The sequence below is a fragment of the Arachis hypogaea genome, chromosome 4, assembly GCF_003086295.3.
Source record: "Arachis hypogaea cultivar Tifrunner chromosome 4, arahy.Tifrunner.gnm2.J5K5, whole genome shotgun sequence".
Classification (NCBI taxonomy): domain Eukaryota; kingdom Viridiplantae; phylum Streptophyta; class Magnoliopsida; order Fabales; family Fabaceae; genus Arachis; species Arachis hypogaea.
Genome location: NC_092039.1, coordinates 115,350,929 through 115,373,303, shown reverse-complemented (window position 1 = coordinate 115,373,303; position 22,375 = coordinate 115,350,929). Strand labels below are relative to the sequence as shown.

The window sequence follows — 22,375 nt, the reverse complement described above, 5'->3', positions numbered from 1 at the left end:
ATAATAGTGTTTTTTTAAAATATAGATTATTGAGGTGTTATTCTTAGAGGGAGTCACTCAGATAAAGACGTCTAAAACGTCTTTTTTTTAAAATATTTTTCAGTAATTAAAATTTAACATATATAATCGATTAAATTATGTTATTTTTATTAAAATTAGGCTAGACAAATTGATTTATCCGAAAAAATAGTGAATCAAATCTTGAACTGGTCTAAATTATTATTTTTTTTATAAAAAATGACTACAATACCCTCATTATAAAAAATAATTAAAATACTCTTATTATATATATATATTAATTTTAAAAATTCTAAATTCTAACCCTACGATAGAAAAATAAAAGACTAAAATTTAGTATTCTCAAAATTAATATATATAATAGAAGTATTTTAGTCATTTTTTATAATAGGGTATTGTAGTTATTTTCTATAAAAAATAATATTAATTTATACCAATTCAAAATTTGATTTATCATTTTTTGGTCAAATTAATTTGTTTAGTCTAATTTTAACAAAAATAACACGATTTAATCGATTATATGTGTTAAATTTTAATTATTAAAAAATATTTTTATAAAAAGATATTTTCAGCATCTTTATTGTAGTGACTCCCATTCTTAAATGTATAACCGTTTAATTAGAGAAGTCGGACCGTTACATAACACTCTAATTAATGACTACGGAATTTTTGTGATGACAAATATTTTTGGTATTTGTTTTATTACGATAATAAATTTATATGTATTGATATAATAAAAATATGGATAAATTAAAACATAACACATGAATTATATTATTCACGTAAGTATTTATTTATTTTTAATATATTATTTCATTGTTTTTACTAAAATATCTCTACAATTTAATTAAAAAGACTTAAATTTCTTTATTTATGTGTTTGACCAAAACAAACCTATTAAATTTATCAAATTTCAAATAATTTTAAAAACAAATTTAAATTTGTTCTCCAAGACAAAACAAAACAAAAATCTAGAAAAGAAAAAATAAAAAAAAATAAATCTATTGTTCATCTGGAAAGAAAAAACCAGTTCTTGATCAGTGACTTTTCCGTCTCTTTTCATTCATTCTCTGACTATCCCACTTCCTCCATTCTAGAAAGGCCCCGCCTCCCTTTTCTCCTGGTAAATGTTAGCATGCTTTAGCCTTGCTCATTCCATTACTAATTGGAATGTCTTCAAGCGGGACATGATTTTAATCACTTTTTTTTTCCCTTTGGTTCAATCTCTTTATTTTGTTTCTTTGTTCTTGTCAATGTCTGTTATTGGGATTACTCTTTTTTGGGTTCATATTTTAATAAGTATTTATGTGCTTAGAAGGGGAATTGATTCTCTGGTTGGTGGACTAGCCTGGCTTGCTGGATTAATTAATTAATTAACAATCTTCATTCACTCCGAAACAGCAAGTGATGTCTCGGTTTCTTGTATTGTTCTGTACTAGACACTTCTGTGAGTTATTTTGGGTTCAAGGCTTGATGTTTTGATGTTATGGTGGGAAACGTGGCTATACTATGATGATAAATGCTGGATTTGCAATTTACCTTGGTAAATACTTTAGTTACATAATCTGCAATGGCCTCTTAGACTTTTTCTTTCACTGAAATTTCACCATGGTAATAATCAGGCCTGAAAGATTTATATATACCTGGTTTGAGGGATTATGTCAACAAGTTTCATCCTTTAGGCCCTGTATCAAAAGCTCCTTCATTCTAATTCATTGTTCACTGAAATGTTTGATTGAGAATTAACTATAACATGAATATATAGAGAAACCCAGTCAATGTTAATTCATTGTTTTTGATATTATTGCTATTGGTCTTTTTCAGTTATGGAAGGTGTTGATGGGAAGGAGTTACATAGCCATCTACACAACATAAGACCATATTAATATAATTATACTTTCAAATTTACTTACTAATGAAGGATTATACTCTCTCTACCACTTATAACTACAAAGAGGAAAGGAACAAAGGATATATATTAAGCAATGAATATTCATAAAAATATAATTAAGCAAGTATATTAAAGTTATTGTCATTTTGGATACTCATCAATTCCATCACTAAAATAAATATGTTTATACAGAAATATAAAATTAGTAGAAGCATGAGTAGCCCAACCGGCCCATACCCATTGCCGATACAGAAAACCCGAGTATATATATTAGATGCATGAGAAGCCCAACCCGTTGCCGAGACAGAAACTCTACACACTTTCTTATCTGCCTCCTCCCTCAAAACCGTGACTCCTCAGCGACGCACGCTTCTCTGTTCTGTTTTCTTACCAGCCTCAATTCTCTCGCAGTCGCAGTCACTACCTCTTCTTTCGCAGTCACGCCCTATTCGCCGCTGGGAAGGAGCTGTTGCCGCCGACGAGGACAGACCGTGGGTGCCGTTGCCGCTTGTGGAAGGTCTGTATCTCGGCCCCCATCGCATCGTTCCTCTTCTCCTCGCCGTCGCCCGAAAGTCTTACGTCCAGCTCGTCGCCTCGCATTCACGGTGGCGAAGGGTTGCTTGGTCGTCATCCCTTCGAGATCTCTCTCTTTCTCTCAGTCCGAGTTCGGTCGTTTCTGTCGTGAAGGTCTGCTCTCTGTCCGAGGCTCTGAGCTAACTTCCCTTCCTCGTTGCCTTCACTTCCAATTCCTCCCTCGCCACCGGTAGGCACTGCCACTTCAATTTATTTTTTTCTGTTTTGTATTTTTGCTAATAAAACTGATTCTGAGTTGCCGGGTTTATGGATTCGGAGTCGCTGATTTTGTGGAATAATGGTTGAATTGAATGATTTGGTTGAATATTTTTTGCTGAGTAAATATTGTTGATGGCTAATTTTTTTAGCTGTATGTTGAAGATGGAAGAATCATAAAGTTCTCAATTTCAATTTCTAAGATTCTGAGTTGAGATTGTGTACTAGATTATGAGTTGAGATTGTGTTGTTACTTGGGGTTGTTGCTTATGTGATTCTGAATTTAGTTTCGATGCTGAGTTTGGATTCTTTGCTTAGTTTTTTGGTTTTTGGATTCGGAGATGTTGATACTTGATTAGAAAGCCTTTGTTGAAATTTTTTGTGATTCTGAATTATTTGTTGCTGATGGTTTGAGTTTTTGTGTAAGTTTATGTTTTCCATTGTTGCTGATTACTTGATTACTAGAAGTTATTGATGAAATTTTTTATTCTAAATTTTGTTGCTGATGTGATGAGTATTGTTGCTGTTTACTTGATTAGAACTTAGAAGTTAATTAAAAAAATTTATTTTGTGAATTTTTAATGATAAAATATGAATAAGTTATGGTGTGAAATTGTAAAATTTTGAATTTTATTAGTTTAGAAATAATTGAATTTATATATTTGAAATTGTATATTGAATTTTTAATAATTTTATTGTATATTTAATTAAATCGGTTCAACCAGGGTTTGATCCAGGTGGAACCATTGAACCAGTCACTTGACCGGTTTTTCAATGACCGGTTCTGTTCTTGCAACCTTGGTTCCCAGTTCCAATTGCAATTCCAGACCATGGTGGTGGTGGGACTGGCCATCACTCTCTCAAAGGCCGTCACTGATTTCTCCTTGGCGCACTACTCCCTCCATCACCACCACCGCCACCGTCTTCTCCTCCTCTCAGCAACAAGACATCGGTCTCTCTCTCTCTCTCTCTCTCTCTCTCTCTCTCTCTCATGCCTTCATTCAAACATGTGGTTGGGATGACATTTTCGCTAACATATATTTGTTATTATGGTTGGACAGCGGCAGGCATCCTCTCTATCTCTCTCTCTCTCATACATTCATACAAACTGGTTGGGATGACATTTTTGCTAACTTATATGTTATTTGTTATTATGGTTGGACAATGGCAGGCATCATAACAAGCATTGATTCGTCCTCATCCTCAATAAGCCCGAGTTTCGAAAGACTGAAAACTCAGAAAGTCAAAGCTCTCGTCCACAGGTCTAAGCAGCACAGAAACAGAAGCACTGACGATGGTCGACCACGTGATTCATCGCCAAAGCCAAACCCTCGTTCAAGAGGAGGATGGGGGGATGCTGGAGGATCCTTCCGTTCTCTTCATTCTCAGGAGCTCGCTCCCGACACCAGCTTCTTCAGTGTCAAGTCCTTCAGGGAACTAGGCTGCGCTGACTACCTCATCCAATCACTCCAAAAGCTCTCTTTCCCGCGCCCTTCCAATGTACAGGTACTTCTTTCATTGTTGGAGTGTGGCTCTTCATTTATTAGTGTTATGTGAATCATAGTTACATAGAAATCTGGCATGGGAACGGTATTCAGTACGCGTTATGCAATATATAAATATTTTATGTGAAAAATACACACATGTTCAATTACGCAGATGAAATAGTATGTGGTACGCATGAATTGTTATGCAATAGATTATCGAGTTAATACTCAAAGTGGTTCATGAACTTGCAGTCGAGCCTCAATGTCATTCCTGAATTTAAAATTGCCCCAAATTTGTTCTTGAACTTAACAACGGTCGTCCCCGAGATACCTTTTGGTGACGGAATAATGACGTGGTGGAGGCCATGCTAAAAGCTATGCTGCACTGGTAAAATGTCGCCATTTCATTTTTGGCTCCCAAATATAACATAAACGACATCCTTTAGGGTATTTTGATGTTAAAACCCCCTCATAATATCCGTCCCCGAGGAAGCGAGATTGTGGCACTCCAGTCAGCCATCTTGGTCTCACTCATTGGGATCAGAGACAGAAAGCGGGCTGATCCATGAAGCTCAATAAATGCTTTACTCCAATGAACAGACGAACCAAATCCTTCGGTGTAGCTATTTCCTTTTCTCTCAAAAGGTCAGCTAGCTTAGCTTCTCCTAAATTTGGATTTGGATTAAGGAACCTAGACATTCTTGCCAGTCATAACAACTAGAACGGGTTAGCCTTTGTTTGCCCCGAGTTTTAACTCCAACATGTTAAAACCCCTCAAAATACCCTAAACAATGTCGTTTATGTTCTATTTGGGCGCAAAAAATAAAACGATGATGTTTTACCAGTCCAACGCGGCTTCCAGTGTGGCCTCCGTCCAACCACATTATCATTTTGTCATCGGAAAGTATTTCAGGGGCGACCGTTGTTAACTTCAGGGACAAATTTAGGGCAATTTTAAGTTCAGGGACGACATTGAGGCTCGACTGCAAGTTCAGGGACCACTTTGAGTATTAATTCTAGATTATCTAATTAGTGAATTCATGTAACTATGATATAAATTGTAAACTGTGTGATTGCTTTTTAGTTATTATGCTGTGGCTGATTTCTATACTCTATAATTTGATTTCGTGTAGGCCATGGCATTTGCACCTGTTATTGCTGGAAAGACTTGTATTATAGCTGACCAAAGTGGTTCTGGAAAGACTTTAGCATATCTTGCACCAATAATTCAGCGTCTTAGGCAAGAAGAACTAGAAGGACACAGTAAATCCTCTCCTCAAGCTCCTAGAGTTGTCATACTAGCACCAACAGCTGAATTAGCTTCCCAGGTTGTTTTGCTTCTCCTATTGAACCCCGTTAAAACAAATATTCACTTTCAAGTCATTGGACCACTTATAACATTATTGTTTAGAATCATGTTGGTTATTCAAGGATTTGTCTTAAGCTTTTAGTTATTTTTTGGGTAATTTCAAAATATGAGGTTACAAAAATTCCAATTATAGTTTCTACTTGGGATTCAAAGTATGTCTCATTATTTCACATGATAGTATTTACTTTTTAGCATTTGAAATTCAAGCCCTAAAATCGTAATACTCGGGGATTACGAGTATGCAGGGCCATGCCAATCATCTGACTGCACAAACACAAGTTTAGAAAAAGATGTGCAGTTTCATCATTTGGAGAGTGGTATAACTTTTGTTTGTCAAAAATTGCTTGCAGGTCTTAGATAATTGTCGATCACTGTCTAGATCTGGGGTTCCATTTAAATCTATGGTTGTCACAGGTGGCTTTCGACAAAGAACTCAACTGGAAACTTTACAACAGGGTGTTGATGTATTAATAGCTACACCTGGCCGTTTTTTGTTCCTTATGAAGGAAGGCTTCTTGCAGTTAACAAATCTAAGATGGTAAAAGCTGATCTTGTTTGGATTGAATTATTAATTAGCGTTGGTAATGTCAATATTCTGCTATGTTGGTTTTATCGTTGAACTAACAATGATGCCATTATTAATGCCATAATTATTAACGCACGGTTGGAGTTAGCTTAATCTGCCATCAACATGCATAAAGCATCCAATATGTGGAATTTACATTCTGTTGGTGTTGAAACTTGAACAATGTTTGATATCTGGAATAGATGTTAGCCACTGCAGATATATAACCATTGGGATTTTCAACACTTAAATTTTTTGTTTCCAATACATTGAGTACTTCAAAACCTTAAAAATTTCCATTATCATCTTCTTAACAAACACCACCCTTAGAATATCTTTTAGTGAAGTCCCTAATAACGTACTAGATTTCTATGCCCGTTAGTTCCACTCTGAATATTTGTAGAATTAATGATATTTTGTTTTCCAATTGTATAATTTGGCCTAACTATAATAATTTGTTGCAGTGTTGTTTTGGATGAGGTAGATATTCTCTTTGGTGATGAGGATTTCGAAGTGGCTCTTCAAAGCTTGATCAATTCCTCACCCATAACTACACAATACTTATTTGTGACTGCAACTCTACCAAGAGATGTTTACAGCAAACTGGTTGAAATTTTCCCCGATTGTGAAATGATCATGGGACCTAGTATGCACCGAATAAGCCCACGCCTTGAAGAGGTACATTCCAGTTGAGAAAACTGGAATCAGTATTCCTGTATGAGTTGAGCATGAGAACCATTGCTGGTTCAAAAATAGGATATGTCACTGCAGCTTCAAAAATATAAAATTGGTTTCTTTATATTCTAGAAATGCTGGTTCATTTTGGTGTCAAAGCCATGTAACATATAATGCCCTTTATAAATCATATTATAAACTTATAATGCGATTGATATTTCCAATATAAACATAATTGATAATTGAATCTTGTACCATTCTAAAGAATCATAAAATTCACGGTAAATGACCATGCTGATTATTTTCTCATTTGTTCAGATCATAGTAGATTGCAGTGGAGAAGACGGGCAAGAAAAAACTACTGATACAGCATTTCTGAACAAGAAATCTGCTCTTCTGCAGCTTGCAGAGGAACGCCCTGTTCCAAGAACTATTGTGTTTTGCAACAAAGTATTTCAATTCCTATTTATACAATATTGAATGTTTGTTGCGCTTATCTTTTTCTTTTTATTTGTTTTATTTGGTTTATGATTATGTGGAAATAATTTGCAGATTGAAACATGCAGAAAAGTTGAGAATGCATTAAAGCGTATAGATAGAAAGGGAGCAGTTATACAAGTTCTACCTTTCCATGCTGCCATGACACAAGAATCAAGGCTTGCAAGTATGAAGGAGTTTGCACGTTCACCGTCAAAACAAGTGTCCCAGTTTATGGTTTGCACGGACCGGTATTCATCTATTTTAAACAAAGTCTTGCATTTAGAGTTGTTTATTCTGATAATGAAATAAGTAAGGAGGGTTGTTGAGTGCAGAGCATCAAGGGGAATAGACTTTTGGGGAGTGGAGCACGTGATACTGTTTGACTTCCCGAGGGATCCAAGCGAATATGTGAGGCGTGTCGGAAGAACGGCGAGAGGCGCCAAGGGTGTGGGGAAGGCATTCATATTCGTGGTAGGCAAGCAAGTATCGCTTGCACGCAAAATCATGGAAAGAAATAGGAAGGGTCACCCCTTACATGATGTCCCTTCTGCTGTTACCTTCTAGTTTTCACCTCGCCGATGCTTTGCGATGCATAAACTCATTTTTAGTGTATGAATGAAGAAAAATTCACGTTTGTTAGTTATGGTGATGTGCAAAATCCAAAGGAACTACTAATTTATTCTCTTCTCCTATTATCTTATACTAGTATAAAGCCCGGGTTACGTCAGGTTGTTGTGTACATTATCTATTTTATTGTATTTATTATATAGTTTATTTATAAAAAAATTAATATATATTTATAATCTAATGTATATATATCAACTATGTTGTAGTGAATATATATTCATTGATTAGAGTAAAATATTGTTTCATTCTCTATTTTTGATAGTTGAAATAAACTTCTTTATTTCATATTAGTGGATTTTACTTATATGTGAAAAAACTATTATATATGTGTATTTTAAAAAAATTGTAATACTATGATATTGTTATACATAAAAAAACATTAAATAATTTATACAAATAGTTTTTATTGTAATTGCACAGACAATGATTATTAACTATGTGACATTCAATTATATATTTAGGTTCGAATTTAACTAATTTATTTTATGACAAGTGTACTATTAAGTAATCCTTAATCAAATAACAAATATAAAAATTATATTAATTGAATCATAATATTTACCATTTTTGTGATGGGAAAAATAATGGTTATCATTACATCACCAATTTTTTATCATAATGCTACTTTTAATTATTTTAAGTATCAAATTACATCATCAATTCTCTATCACAATGCTACTTTTAGATACTTTAAGTATAAAATCACTATAATCTTTTTTTCTCTTATCTAATATGCGACCGCAAAGAACAACCAAGTTTCTAGCTGAATACACACATTAGTTACATTGTCCAGCAACGAATATATGCAATTTTAAATTCGGACTCTTTTGTTTTCATGTGGTGTGAAGTATTCCCTTTCATACAATCCCTAAATGCGGCTTGTTTGATGTGACAAAACTCATGGATAGCTATACTTAATTTATTTTATTATATTTATGTATAATTTGTTTATAAAAAGTATTAATGTATATTTATTAAAAAGATTAATTTACTTAATATATAGATAAATTAAGTGATTAATTTCTTTTGTTATATTAATGTTTAGTGTTTGTTTGGACGTCATTATTTTGATAAAAAAAGATATTTTTTTAATGAAAAAAGATCATCTTTTTATTTTTTAGCGTGTTTAACAAATTTTTAGTAGTAAAAGCATTAGAAAAAAAATCTTTTTTGAGAAACTGCAATTTACATCTTTTTTTAAAAGTTTTTTTTCTTTTAAAAAATTTTTCATGTAATAAATAAACAAAAAAATATTTCTATATTATTATACCCATACATGATAGATAAAAATTAAAGAGATATTTTTGTATGAGACATCCAAACATAAAATTAATTTTACTTTTCTATAAGATCTTTTAAAAAAAGATAACTCGAAAAAAGATATTTTCTTAGAAGCTCACCCAAATAATTTTATTAAAAACTTAATATATATAAATTAGCATAGTTAATGATTTTTAATATGTTAGTTTACATTAATTTGTATATTTTTATTTTTTTTTTCAATTAGTAACCTTTGAAGAAGCACATTTGAACTAAATCTATAAAAATATATAGAAAACAAATTCCAATTACTAATTATATAAATTAATAATTTATTCTTAGAAGATTAAACATATTTGTCATATAACTTCATTAGCATAATTATTTCAATGAAACAAAACAACAATTGAGATGTATAGTTACTTAACATAATAGTTGATATAACAACATAATTAACATTTTTATTCTACTTAAACATATATAATTGGCTAATTTATTAAAGCTTCTGCCTTTGTTTCAAAAATTGTTTGCTTTTGCTTTGCATATTCGATATAAGATACAAAAGTTTATCACAAAATATATTACTCTAGTATAAAAAAGATTAAGAATAAAAATTTTAATATCAAAATTTAAGAATAAAACAACTAAAATTTAAAAATAAAGAAAAATAAAAATGAATACTGTTCCGGGGCTTACCTAGAACCGGACGGTGGTTGGGCTTGTTTGTGAGGCCCACGCGTTGGAGGAGTGTGGTCTCCGACTTGGTTTACGTCTGGGAGCCGCCTCCGAGTTGTGTATGTGAAAGAATGGGGGTGGTACCTGCAAAGACACTCCGATGCCTAAGTCAGCAAGGGTATAAGCAGGTCTAGAGAGTATTGGGACTTGGAGATACCTGAGGGGTGTCAGGGTATTTATAGTAGTGAACCAATAACCACCGCTGAAGTAGTTCCACCTTTTAAGGTAGATAACCATTCCTTTATCTTAGGGAGGTTGAGATATGGCTTCTGGAAGTGGGTAGAGAGATTTTAGGGGCAGTTACTCATTTGAATGAGTGCTTATCTGCCAGCTAATCTTCGTTCCCGACTTCTTTAGAGTTAGTCGTGATAGGAACCGACTTCATAGGGAGGAGGTCGGTACAAGGCGAAGCTCAACCTTTTTGGGTTGGGCCTTTTGTTGGGACCCGGCCTTTATCGTTGGACCAGGGTATGAACAGTGCCCCCACTCGAGCCCAATTTCCTTTAAGATTTGGGTTCGAGTATTCTACTCGGGGTCGTAACCGACTTGTGAGGGAACCGACGTGATTCGTTTGCAACCGACGTGAATTTCCGTGACTTTTGATTTTTACAGTTACATCTAATCAAACGTCGCGTCCGTTAGGGGTGTGCGTAGGTATTAATTACCTTGGTAACGGTGCATTCATTAATGACCGCTTCCATTTTTATCCTTATGCCCCTAATGTGCTTATAAATGCTTCCCTCTTCCTTCGTTGTTTCGTTTCTTCGATTTTTCAAAAAAAATTTCCCTTTCATCTGTTCGTGGAATACTTTCGTGTCTGTTCGTGGGGTACTCTTCGTTGAAGACTTTCATCTTCCTCTACTTCTTTTCAGGCAAATGTTGGTTCTTTCTTCCCCTTTTATTAAGTGCTTCTGCATGCCTTTTATTTTCTTTGGAGAGGGAGAGGGTGACGTCGTAGGTTGTTTAGATTTCATGCCCCTTAGGGACTCTCGTTTTTTATTCTTTTTTCTTTTTCCTTTGTAGGTTTACATCGTACCCTAGGAAAAAAATTTCTTCTGTAGAAGTTCTTGCTCAGTGGGTTGATGTTACAGTCTTGGCTGAAGAACCCTTGGTCGATGCCGAGTTCATCACCAACCTTCGCACTCATCACCATATTTGTACTTCTGAGGAGGATGAGCCGAAGTATGAATTGGTGGTCCCGGGTCTGGAAGACCGAGTTTGTTTTGGAAGGGATACTGAGGAGGCTCCTCATTTTTTCTATATGTATGAAAGCATGATTACCCGTTTAGGTGTTTTTCTTCCATTTTCTGATTTTGAAATAGCTGTTTTGCGTCACTGCTGGGTTGCTCCTACCCAACTTCACCCCAATTCTTGGGATTTTCTGAAAATTTACCAGTTTATCAGCCACGCCTTAAATTTTCCGACCTCTTTGAGGATTTTCTTCTATCTTTTCCATATGACCAAGCCTTTCAGTGGGTTAAATAACAAGCAACAATGGGTGTCTTTCCGAGCCATACAAGGTTGGAGAGTTTTCACCCTTTTTGATGAATCCTTCCATGACTTTAAAAATTATTTTTTCAAAGTTCAAGGTGTAGAGGGTCACCACCCCTTTTTTCTGGATGAAAATTCTGTTCCTCGCTTTCCTCTGTATTGGTTGGAGGCCTCCCCCTGTGAGAAATATGGTTTGGATGACTTGGATGAGGTGGAGGCAGCCATTGTGGGGTTTCTTCGAGAAGTGTGGGGGAGGGCCCCATATCTGGATACCAAAAAATTTCTCCAGGGGTCGCCGGCCTTTGTCCAGGCACAATTAGGTAGCCTTTATCTTTTATACTTTGTTTCTGACTTGTATCTTGTTTTTCCGACTTGTCTGAATTTTTTGGCTAATAATTGCTTTTATAGAGATGGCGAAGAAGAATTCCAGCGAATCTTACCAGAGAGTCCAGGAGGCCAGGGCAAGATCTCGCGCCAGGGCTGGCGGTGCCAGGGTAACTAGCTCCTCTCTTCCTCCTCCTCCTCCTCAAACTTTGGGGACCCCTTCTCGGCCTATTGTTATTTCCTCTTCGGCTTCGTCTCAGCCGCCCCTCCCCCCGACCTTCTCCTGAGCCAGAGAAGAAGAAGCGCAAGACTTTAGAGTCTTCCTCTTCTTTTGAAGGTGAGGTTAAGGTGGATGCACCTGCATTTGTCCGGAAACACATCTATCCCCATACCCGTATAGGTATGGATAATGTTTCTGTCCGGAACCACCTCACTATTCTGGCTCAGGAGAGTGTCAGGGCGGCGGCGGTGTGTACCAAGTTTCTTGATATTTTTAAGAAGACTCCTCTTAGCTCTCTAGGTTCAACTTCGAGGGTTGAAGAGTTGGAGGAAAGGCTTCTCATATATTAGAAACATGAGAAGGAGTTGAAGGAGGAGGTCGCTAAATTGAGGAAGGAGAGGGATGACCTTCGGGAGGAGGGGAGCAAGTTACAAGCCCAATGCAATATGGAAGAGGGCTTGAGGAAGAAGGCGCATGAGAGTTATTCAAGCTTGTTCAAGGATCTCGTGGAGGTGAGGAATGACTTGTTGAATTCTCGGACTGCTTATGCCGAGTTGGAGGACTCTATTGCTGAGGGAGCCGAGGAGGCTTGGAGGATTTTCAAGGAGCAAGTCGGCGTCCTTGCTCCCGATTTGGATCTCTCTCCTTTGGACCCTGACAAAATTGTTATTAATGGGGCCATTGTGTCTCCTCCCCGACCTGTATCTGAGTCCGAGTTGAAGACTCGGGGCCAGAGAATCATAGAGTCTCCTCCCCATCCAGATAATGCTCCGAGTTCTTCCGAGACTCCCGAGACTTCTCTTCCAACTCCTGTAGGTGCCTCTCTCCCTGGTCCTGATGGCGCTCCGACTCCTCTTCCTGATTCTGGTGGTGATCCTACTACTCCCGATGGTGATAGTTAAAAATTTGGTTGGCTATATGGGGGCCCGGCCTGTGGGTCCCCCTTTTTTAAACTCCTTTATGTTTATGGTGGTGGTGACTTGACTTTTTCTCTGGCCTTAAGGCCGTAAACAAAATATTTATAAATATCGTTTTTTTGGATAAGGGTTTTATGTTTAACAAGGAAATACCCTTTTTTTGGATAAGGGTTTAAGTTACCTTTTGTGTGCATGCTTTTCTGTTTTTGTTTGGTACTTTAGAAAGTTTCTCCGACCTTTTGAAAAACCTTTTCTTTGGCTTGTCTGTCTTTATGATCTTGACAGTCTTTTGTCCTTAGGTTTTTTCGATCTCTCTTTTCCACTATTCCTTTATACTCAACTTTGTGGTTTATTGAGCTTTTATGTCTTAGGTTATTTTTGCGATCCGTTTTTCTTCTACTCGGTTTTCGAAGTACGGGTCGAAGTGTTTCCGAGTTTCTCACGATCAACTTATATAACCTCTTTACACCGACTTGTACCTCGTCATTTTATCCTGACGACCATCTAGGTCGGTTCATGGGATTTTCACGTTTTGTCGAGGTTAAGTCGGCGCGTTTCGTAGAAAAGAAAATAAACGAGAAGGAATTTTTATGAGAGATAAATAAAAAAGATCTTTATTTATTGGGAAAGGTACTTTTTACTGCTACTAAGGGTTTTTTGCCAGTCTATTTCCCTTAGCCCCTACTATGATGCCTCGTTAAAAACCCTTCTCCAGCAAAAACCCTTTGATTTTGGGAAAAAATCATGAAGTTGGAAAAAAAGTACATCAGGGAGTAGAGTTCACTTTTAACTGTAGTACCTTTTCATATTACAAGCATGCCACGACCTTGGTAACTCGGTGCCGTTCAAGTCGGTCACTTTATAATAACCTTTTCCTAAGGCCTCATTGACTTTGTATGGTCCCTTCCAATTAGCAGCGAGCTTTCCTTCCCCCGATTTATTGACTCCAATGTCGTTTCTGATCAGGATTAAGTCATTTGGGGTGAATGTTCTTCGAATGACTTTTTTGTTGTATCTTCTAGTCATCCTTTGCTTCAACGCTGCTTCTCTTATTTGGGCTTGCTCTCGAACTTCGGGGAGCAGGTCGAGCTCCTCTTTGTGCCCCTGTATGTTCCCGATCTCGTCATGGAGAGTCACCCTTGGACTTTGTTCATTGATTTCTATTGGTATCATGGCTTCTACGCCATAGACTAGTCGGAAGGGCGTTTCTCCAGTGGCGGATTGGGGGTTGTTCTATAAGCCCATAGCACTTGTGGGAGCTCCTCAGCCCAGGCTCCTTTTGCATCTTGTAATCTTTTCTTCAGCCCTGTCAGTATGACTTTGTTGGCTGCCTCGGCCTGTCCATTGGCTTGCGGGTGTTCTACCGAGGTGAACTGGTGTTTGATTTTCATACTGGCTACTAGGCTTCTAAAGGTAGAGTCGATGAATTGGGTTCCATTATCTGTAGTAATGGAATAAGGTATCCCATATCTTGTGATGATATTTTTGTAGAGGAACCTCCGACTTCTTTGAGCGGTGATGGTGGCCAATGGTTCTGCTTCTATCCACTTTGTGAAGTAATCTATTCCCACGATCAGGTATTTGACTTGTCCTGGCGCTTGGAGAAAAGGACCTAACAAATCCATTTCCCATTTTGCAAAGGGCCATGGAGAAGTGATACTGATAAGCTCTTCCAGGGGAGCCACATGGAAATTTGCATGCATCTGACATGGTTGACACTTTTTCACAAATTCTGTGGCATCTTTCTGCAAGGTCGGCCAGTAGAATCCAGCTCGGATCACTTTCCTGGCTAGTGACCTTGCTCCAAGATGATTTCCGCAGATCCCACTGTGAACTTCCTCTAACACCTCGGTGGTCCTTGAGGTCGGTACGTATTTTAACAATGGCGTTGATATCCCCCTTCTGTAGAGAATATTTCTCACCAAAGTGTAATGTTGTGCTTCCCTCCGGATTTTCTTGGCCTCTTTTTCCTCTTTGGGAAGGATGTCGAATTTCATGTATTCGACCAAGGGGTTCATCCATCCGAGGTTTAAACCGGCTACCTCAAGGACCTCTTGTTTGGCTTCTACTTTTACCACGGAGGGTTCCTGGAGAGTTTCCTGGATCAGGCTTTTGTTATTCCCTCCTGGCTTGGTACTTGCTAGCTTGGATAGGGCGTCTGCTCTGCTATTAAGATCCCGAGTTATGTGTTTGACCTCGGTTTCTGCAAAGCGCCCAAGGTGTTCCAGAGTTTTTTCCAAGTACCTCTTCATATTTGGGTCCTTTGCCTGATACTCTCCACTTATCTGGGAGGTCACCACTTGTGAGTCGCTGTATATCATCACCTTTGTAGCACCGACTTCTTCTGCCAGCTTCAATCCAGCAATCAGGGCTTCATACTCTGCCTGATTATTTGAAGCTGGGAATTCAAATTTGAGGGAAACCTCTATTTGGGTTCCTCTTTCATCCGCTAATATTATGCCTGCACCGCTTCCTGTTTTATTTGAGGATCCATCTATATAGAGTTCCCATGTAGTTGGTTTTTTCTCTTGGTCTCCTACGTATTCTGCGATGAAGTGGTGAGGCACTGGGCTTTAATCGCCGTCTGAGTTTCATACCTCAAGTCAAACTCGGAGAGCTCTATTGCCCATTGAACCATTCTCCCTGCGACATCAGTTTTTTGGAGGATTTGCTTCATGGGTTGGTTCGTGCGGATTCTTACTGTATGAGCTTGAAAGTAGGGCCGTAGCCTTCGTGAGGCCACTACTAAGGAGTAGGCGAACTTCTCTAGTTTGTGGTATCTTAGCTCGGGTCCTTGTAGGACTTTGCTGATGAAATACACTGGATGCTGGCCGACCTCGTCTTCTCTTATCAGGGCTGACGCGATAGCCTTGTCTGCTACAGATAAATATAGGATGAGGTCTTCTCCAGCTACAGGTCGGGTCAGAATCGGAGGTTGGCTCAAGAATCTTTTGAACTCTTGGAATGCCTCCTCGCATTCAGGAGTCCATTCGAATTGACATCCCTTTCTCAATAAGGAGAACAGCGGAAGGGATTTTAATGCTGATCCTGCCAAGAATCTGGAGAGGGCTGCAAGTCGGCCGTTTAGCTGCTGGACCTCTCTTAAACAGGTCGGGCTTTTCATTTCTAGGATAGCTCTACATTTATCGGGATTGGCTTCAATCCCTCTTTGTGTCAGCATGAACCCTAGAAATTTTCCCGCCTCTACCGCGAAGGCACACTTTGCGGGATTTAACCTCATCCCGTGTAACCTTATGGTGTCAAAAACTCGCGAGAGGTCTAACAAGAGGTCGACTTCTTTCTTGGTTTTCACCAGCATGTCGTCGACGTATACTTCCATTAGGCTCCCAAGGTGGGGGGCAAACACTTTGTTCATCAGCCTTTGGTTTGTGGCCCCTGCATTTTTTAATCCAAATGGCATGACCACATAGCAAAAATTTGCTCTGGGCGTGATGAAAGATGTCTTTTCCTGGTCCGGCTCATACATCAGGATTTGGTTATACCCCGAGTAGGCATCCATGAACGACAAGTATTGATACCCTGAGCTGGAGTCTACTAGGGTATCAATACTTGGTAGCGGATAAGGGTCCTTGGGACATGCCTTATTTAAGTCGGTATAGTCGACGCACATTCTCCATTTGTCATTTTGTTTTTTGACTAGCACTACATTGACTAGCCATGTTGGGTACTTGACTTCTCTGATGAAGCCGGCTTCTAGGAGCACCTGTACTTGTTCTTCTACTACCAGGGCTCGTTCTGGGCCGAGCTTGCGTCTTCTTTGTTGTACAGGTCGGGACCCCGGGTAGACCGAGAGCTTGTGGGACATGAGCTCGGGGTCTATCCCAGGCATATCGGAGGCCTTCCAGGCAAAGAGGTCGTAGTTGTCTCTTAGGAGCTTAGTCAATCCTTGTTTTAGGGTTTCCCCTAGGTTGACTCCTATGTGAGTATTTTTTCCTTCCTCTTTACCGACCTGTATCTCCTGGGTTTTTCCTCCCGGTTGTGGTCGCAGCTCTTCTCTAGCCCTTGTGCCACCGAGCTCTATTGTGTGAACTTCTCTGCCTTTTTCTCTCAGGTTTAGGCTTTCATTGTAGCATTTTCTTGCCAATTTCTGATCTCCCCTTACCGTTGCTATCCCCGCTGAGGTCGGGAATTTCATACAAAGGTGGGGAGTGGATACCACCGCTCCGAGTCGATTAAGGGTAGCTCTGCCGATTAAAGCATTATATGCTGACCCTACATCGATGACTATGAAGTCTATACTCAGAGTTTTGGATTTTTCCCCTTTTCCAAAGGTAGTGTGTAAGGGTAGAAATCCTAGTGGTTTTATTGGCGTGTCGCCTAATCCGTATAAGGTGTCGGGGTAAGCTCTTAATTCTTTCTCATCCAACCCTAGTTTGTCAAAAGCAGGCTTAAAAAGGATGTCCGCTGAGCTTCCTTGGTCTACTAGGGTTCTGTGGAGATGGGCATTTGCTAGGATCATAGTTATTACCACTGGATCATCGTGTACAGGGATTATTCCTTGCCCATCTTCTTTTGTGAATGAAATGGTAGGGAAGTCGGGTGATTCTCCTCCGACCTGGTAGACTCTCTTGAGATGCCTTTTACGAGAGGATTTGGTGAGTCCCCCTCCCGCAAACCCTCCTGAGATCATATGGATATGTCTCTCTGGAGTCTGCGGTGGTGGGTCTCTTCTATCCATATCGTCTCGCTTTCTCTTCCCATGACTGTCCGACCTTTCTAAGAGATATCTGTCAAGCCGACCTTCTCTAGCCAGCTTTTCTATCACATTTTTTAGGTCGTAACAGTCGTTTGTGGAGTGACCATATATTTTATGGTACTCACAGTAGTCGCTGCGGCTCCCCCCTTTTTTATTTTTAATGGGTATGGGAGGTGGCAGCCATTTAGTATTGCAAATTTCTCTGTATACATCCACTATAGAAACCTTTTGAGGAGTATAAGAGTGATATTTCCTTGGTCTATCGAGACCGAGTTCTTCCTTTTTCTTGGTTTCCCTCTCCCTTTCTTTTGTTGAGGGGAGGTGCCCAGGTCGCCAACTCAGATATCTCAGCTTAGCATTTTCCTCCATGTTGATGTACTTTTCAGCTCTTTCCTGCACATCACTTAAGGAGATGGGGTGTCTTTTGGATATGGACTGTGAGAAGGGACCTTCTCTAAGCCCATTGACTAACCCCATTATGACTGCCTCGGTGGGCAGGTCTTGGATCTTTAAACATGCTTTGTTGAACCTTTCCATATAGGCTCGTAAAGATTCTCCGACCTCCTGCTTTATTCCCAGAAGGCTCGGCGCATGTTTCACTTTGTCTTTCTGGATAGAGAACCTCATCAAAAACTTTCTTGAGAGGTCTTCAAAACTGGTGACCGACCTCGGAGGGAGGCTGTCGAACCACTTCATCGCCGCTTTCGATAAGGTCGTCGGGAAAGCTTTGCATCGCGTAGCGTCGGAAGCATTAGCCAGGTACATCCGACTTTTGAAATTGCTTAAGTGATGCTTCGGATTCGTGGTTCTGTCATAGAGGTCCATATCGGGGCTTTTGAAGTTCCTCGGAACTTTTGCCCTCATTATGTCCTCGTTGAAAGGATCCTCCCCTCCTAAGGGCGGTTCTTCTCGTTCGTCATGGGAGTTCCGACCTTTGAGGAAGGACTCTAACTTCAAGAGTTTCCTTTCTAACTCTTTTCGTCATTCCATCTCCTCTTTTAGGTTCTTCTCAGTCTCCCTTTGTTGCTCCCGTTCTTGCTCTAACTGTTCCAGGCGACTTTGGTGGACGTGGACTAATCCCATGAGTTCAGTTGCATGGGATGGTCCATCTTTCTCCGATTCGCGCCCTTCTGAAGAATTCACCTTCGGATTTTTGACTCCGGAGGTACCTTCTCTGTGCTGATCGTTGGTTCCCTGGTGAAGGGTCAAGTCTGCATCATTGTTTCCCGTGTCCAGATTCTCTTGTTCAGAATCTAATTCTACATGACCCTCTTCGGGGGATCTGTCCGCCATCACTGGTTGATCTCTCGGGTCCCCGGCAACGGCGCCAATGTTCCGGGGCTTACGTAGAACCGGACGGTGGTTGGGCTTGTTTGTGAGGTCCACGCGTTGGAGGAGTGTGGTCTCTGATTTGGTTTACGTCTGGGAGCCGCCTCCGAGTTGTGTATGTGAAAGAATGGGGAGTGGTACCTGCAAAGACACTCCGATGCCTAAGTCAGCAAGGGTATAAGCAGGTCTAGAGAGTATTGGGACTTGGAGATACCTGAGGGGTGTCAGGTATTTATAGTGGTGAACCAATAACCACCGCTGAAGTAGTTCCACCTTTTAAGGTAGATAACCATTCCTTTATCTTAGGGAGGTTGAGATATGGCTTCTGGAAGTGGGTAGAGAGATTTTAGGGGCAGTTACTCATTTGAATGAGTGCTTATCTTCCAGCTAATCTTCGTTCCCGACTTCTTTAGAGTTAGTCGTGATAGGAACCGACTTCATAGGGAAGAGGTCGGTACAAGGCGAAGCTCAACCTTTTTGAGTTGGGCCTTTTGTTGGGATCCAGCCTTTATCGTTGGGTCAGGGTATGAACAAATACGATAACTTATTTTTAGACAATATTAAAAATAATATCACAAAGTAAAAAAATTACAGATCTTCAATTAAAAAAAATTATAACACTCTTCTATGTATACGTAAAAATTATAACATTTTTCTTAATATAGTACATTTTTTCTCTTTGTTTAGGTGGAATCGTTAATATAATATTTTTCTTCACCGACTAAAAATGAGATTTATAAAAAGAATAAAAATTACACCAGATAAGAATCATGACTCATGATGCTATAGCCTCTGATAAACCCTTAAAAACAAATAAATATTATGTTTTTTCAAAAAAAAAAATTATGCACAAAAAAAAAGGAAATAATAAATGTAGAAAGCAGATGGTGTTAGTTATTATATTTGCTGGTATCTAATTGATCCCAAACAGTTGAACGGGTCCTCAGAGACAAACCTGTTTTCCCTCAAAAACACAAATTTATAACCACAAATGAAAGCACCAATAATCCATATTTTCCTCAAAATTTCTGAGGTCTCTAATCACTTGTTAATCATTGATAAATTACTTTGATTAGACAAATCAAAGACTTTGTTCAACACCCATTTTTGTCTTTTGAGGTTATGAGTACTATTCTCTCTTTTTGAGTTTCTCTTTAATCCTTAGATCCCGGGTTAAAGGAAAAAAATAAATAAATTACTAAAAACAATTTATTAGAAGAAAATAAAACACAAGGAATAAATTTCCTTAGCCTTGTTTTGAGTTATTGTTGAGAAAAGAAATAAAGAAAAAAAAAATTTGCAAAATGTCATTCACAGGAACTTTGGACAAATGCAAGGCTTGTGACAAAACTGTTTATGTGGTTGATTTGTTAACTCTTGAAGGTATACCTTACCATAAAAACTGCTTCAGATGCACTCACTGCAAGGGTTATCTTACGGTATGTTTAATTCTCCAACACCCTTTTAAATCTTGCTTTTTAACTATGTTATGTTTGTTTCTTTCATTCATTCATTCATTCATTTCTTGTCACATTCTATTTATATAGGAATTTAATCATATTCTCTTTTTTAAATAATCATTCACGTGATCAATATAAAAAATTGTTAATTTTAATGACATAATATTATATGATTGAATGCACATGTAAAATTGATTTATAGAGGGTTGATAAAAAATTTCATGTAATTGAGTAAAAGTCACAACGATTCCATTATTACTAATTTTGTTCATGTTATTCGATGAATAATGAGACAACAAATGATGAGACATTTTCTAAAAAATACAAGAAGAAAATAAAAAATAATTAGCGGTGAAAATGCGAAAATATCTATAATACTGAGATTAAATAAGATATCAAAATTAAATTCTTTATTTTATTTAAAAATTATATAAAGTATAAAATATGAGTAGCTATGATGTTCTTTAATTATGCATTAAATTGGTTGCATGAATAATACTAAGTTATGTTGGTTTAGATGAGCACCTATTCCTCAATGGATGGTGTCCTGTATTGCAAGACACACTTTGAACAGCTTTTCAAGGAATCTGGAAATTTTAGTAAGAACTTTCAAACAGGTAAAGATTCATATTCTACAACATCATCTTCTGATTCTGTAGTCCTCTGCCTTCTATTTTTTCTCTCTGGCTAACAAACTGTGTTGCATTTTTCGCGACGATTAACACGACAGCAAAGCCTTCTGAAAAATCAAATGATGGGGTATGTTTACTCTCCAGGAACCTAACAAGAATGTGCATTACAATTTTGAGTGGTTAATTTCAATTTGAATGATTTTAATTAATTTGCAGAACAAGGCTCCAAGCAGACTCTCCTCCATGTTTAGTGGAACTCTTGACAAATGCTCAGTTTGTGGAAAAACAGTGTATCCACTGGAGAAGGTTTGTGAAAATTATACAAAAGGGACTAGTAACTTCCATCACAAACTTGAACACTTTATGCATTTATTATCTGAAAAATTATTGTGTTTAACTCATAGAATTTTGTTTGACAGATGCATAGCAGCTAGAATTTCGATTTAACTTTTAAAATCTTTTGATATTACAATTTTAAATAAACTAATTCATTTTATAAAATTTATGCTAAATTTCGATTTTCTCTGGCTTGGATAGATGTCGCTGGAAGGAGAGTGCTATCACAAGACATGCTTTAGGTGTGCTCATGCAGGTTGTCCTCTGACACACTCCAACTATGCTGCCCTTGATGGTGTCCTGTATTGCAAGCACCATTTCCAGCAGCTCTTCATGGAGAAGGGTAACTACAACCATGTACTCCAGGCTGCTAAGGACAAAAAGGTCAATGCCACTCCACCTTCTGAACAAGCCGATGCTGAAGATGGCGAGAAGCCGGAGTCCGAGGAGAAGAAAGAGGAAGAAGAAGAAGCAGCTCATGAGGAAGAAGAATCTAAGGAAGAGGAAGAGGAAAAGAAAGATGAGGACACTTAGAGTGTTTGTCATGCATTGGAGAAGCATATATGAAGTCTAAGTTCTTTTTCTTATTAATTAAAATTTTACTGTCTAATATTTTATATTGGTTTTATTTTTCGCTTCAATTTTTATGTATTTATATACAAAAGAGAGATGTTCAGTACAATATATTGTTATGTTCAATTTTGATGGAGGTTTAATTTCTCCAGGATATGTATGTCATTACTATGTAATAACTTTTGATAGTAAAGCAGGTAATACAAATATACAATGTTATGTACAATTTTCTCTCTACTTTTCAACAACAACTAATTTTAATGGAGAAAAAACTTATATGCAATTGATAAACAAATTGATAATTAAAAATTATTAAATGATAATTTGGATCTAGAATAAAATGGTAAAATATAATGAAAAGTTAAATTACTCTTAAACTAATATAGTGGGACATACTATTTATTAAAGTTACAAAATTAATGACGATTAATCTTTTACTTTATCACTTTATTAACTTTCTCATTTTAGATGATCTAAATT

General features: G+C 37.9%; 2 protein-coding genes across 2 annotated transcripts; both read left to right on the top strand.

The window, feature by feature from the left end:
• Positions 1-2,201: 2,201 nt before the first annotated feature.
• LOC112797427 (DEAD-box ATP-dependent RNA helicase 50) lies at positions 2,202-8,153 on the top strand. The gene is made up of 9 exons (XM_025840340.3): positions 2,202-2,672; positions 3,424-3,650; positions 3,870-4,204; positions 5,319-5,513; positions 5,905-6,092; positions 6,584-6,797; positions 7,113-7,244; positions 7,347-7,522; positions 7,607-8,153. The coding sequence occupies exons 2-9, from the start codon at positions 3,473-3,475 to the stop codon at positions 7,836-7,838; spliced, it is 1,650 nt and encodes a 549-aa protein (XP_025696125.1). The 5' UTR covers positions 2,202-2,672; positions 3,424-3,472; the 3' UTR covers positions 7,839-8,153.
• Positions 8,154-19,982: 11,829 nt separating this feature from the next.
• On the top strand, positions 19,983-22,121 carry LOC112797426 (LIM domain-containing protein PLIM2c). Its single transcript, XM_025840339.3, has 5 exons — positions 19,983-20,333; positions 20,872-20,971; positions 21,085-21,113; positions 21,203-21,292; positions 21,524-22,121. Exons 1-5 carry the CDS (start codon positions 20,199-20,201, stop codon positions 21,854-21,856), a joined length of 687 nt encoding a protein of 228 aa, XP_025696124.1. The 5' UTR covers positions 19,983-20,198; the 3' UTR covers positions 21,857-22,121.
• Positions 22,122-22,375: the final 254 nt, after the last annotated feature.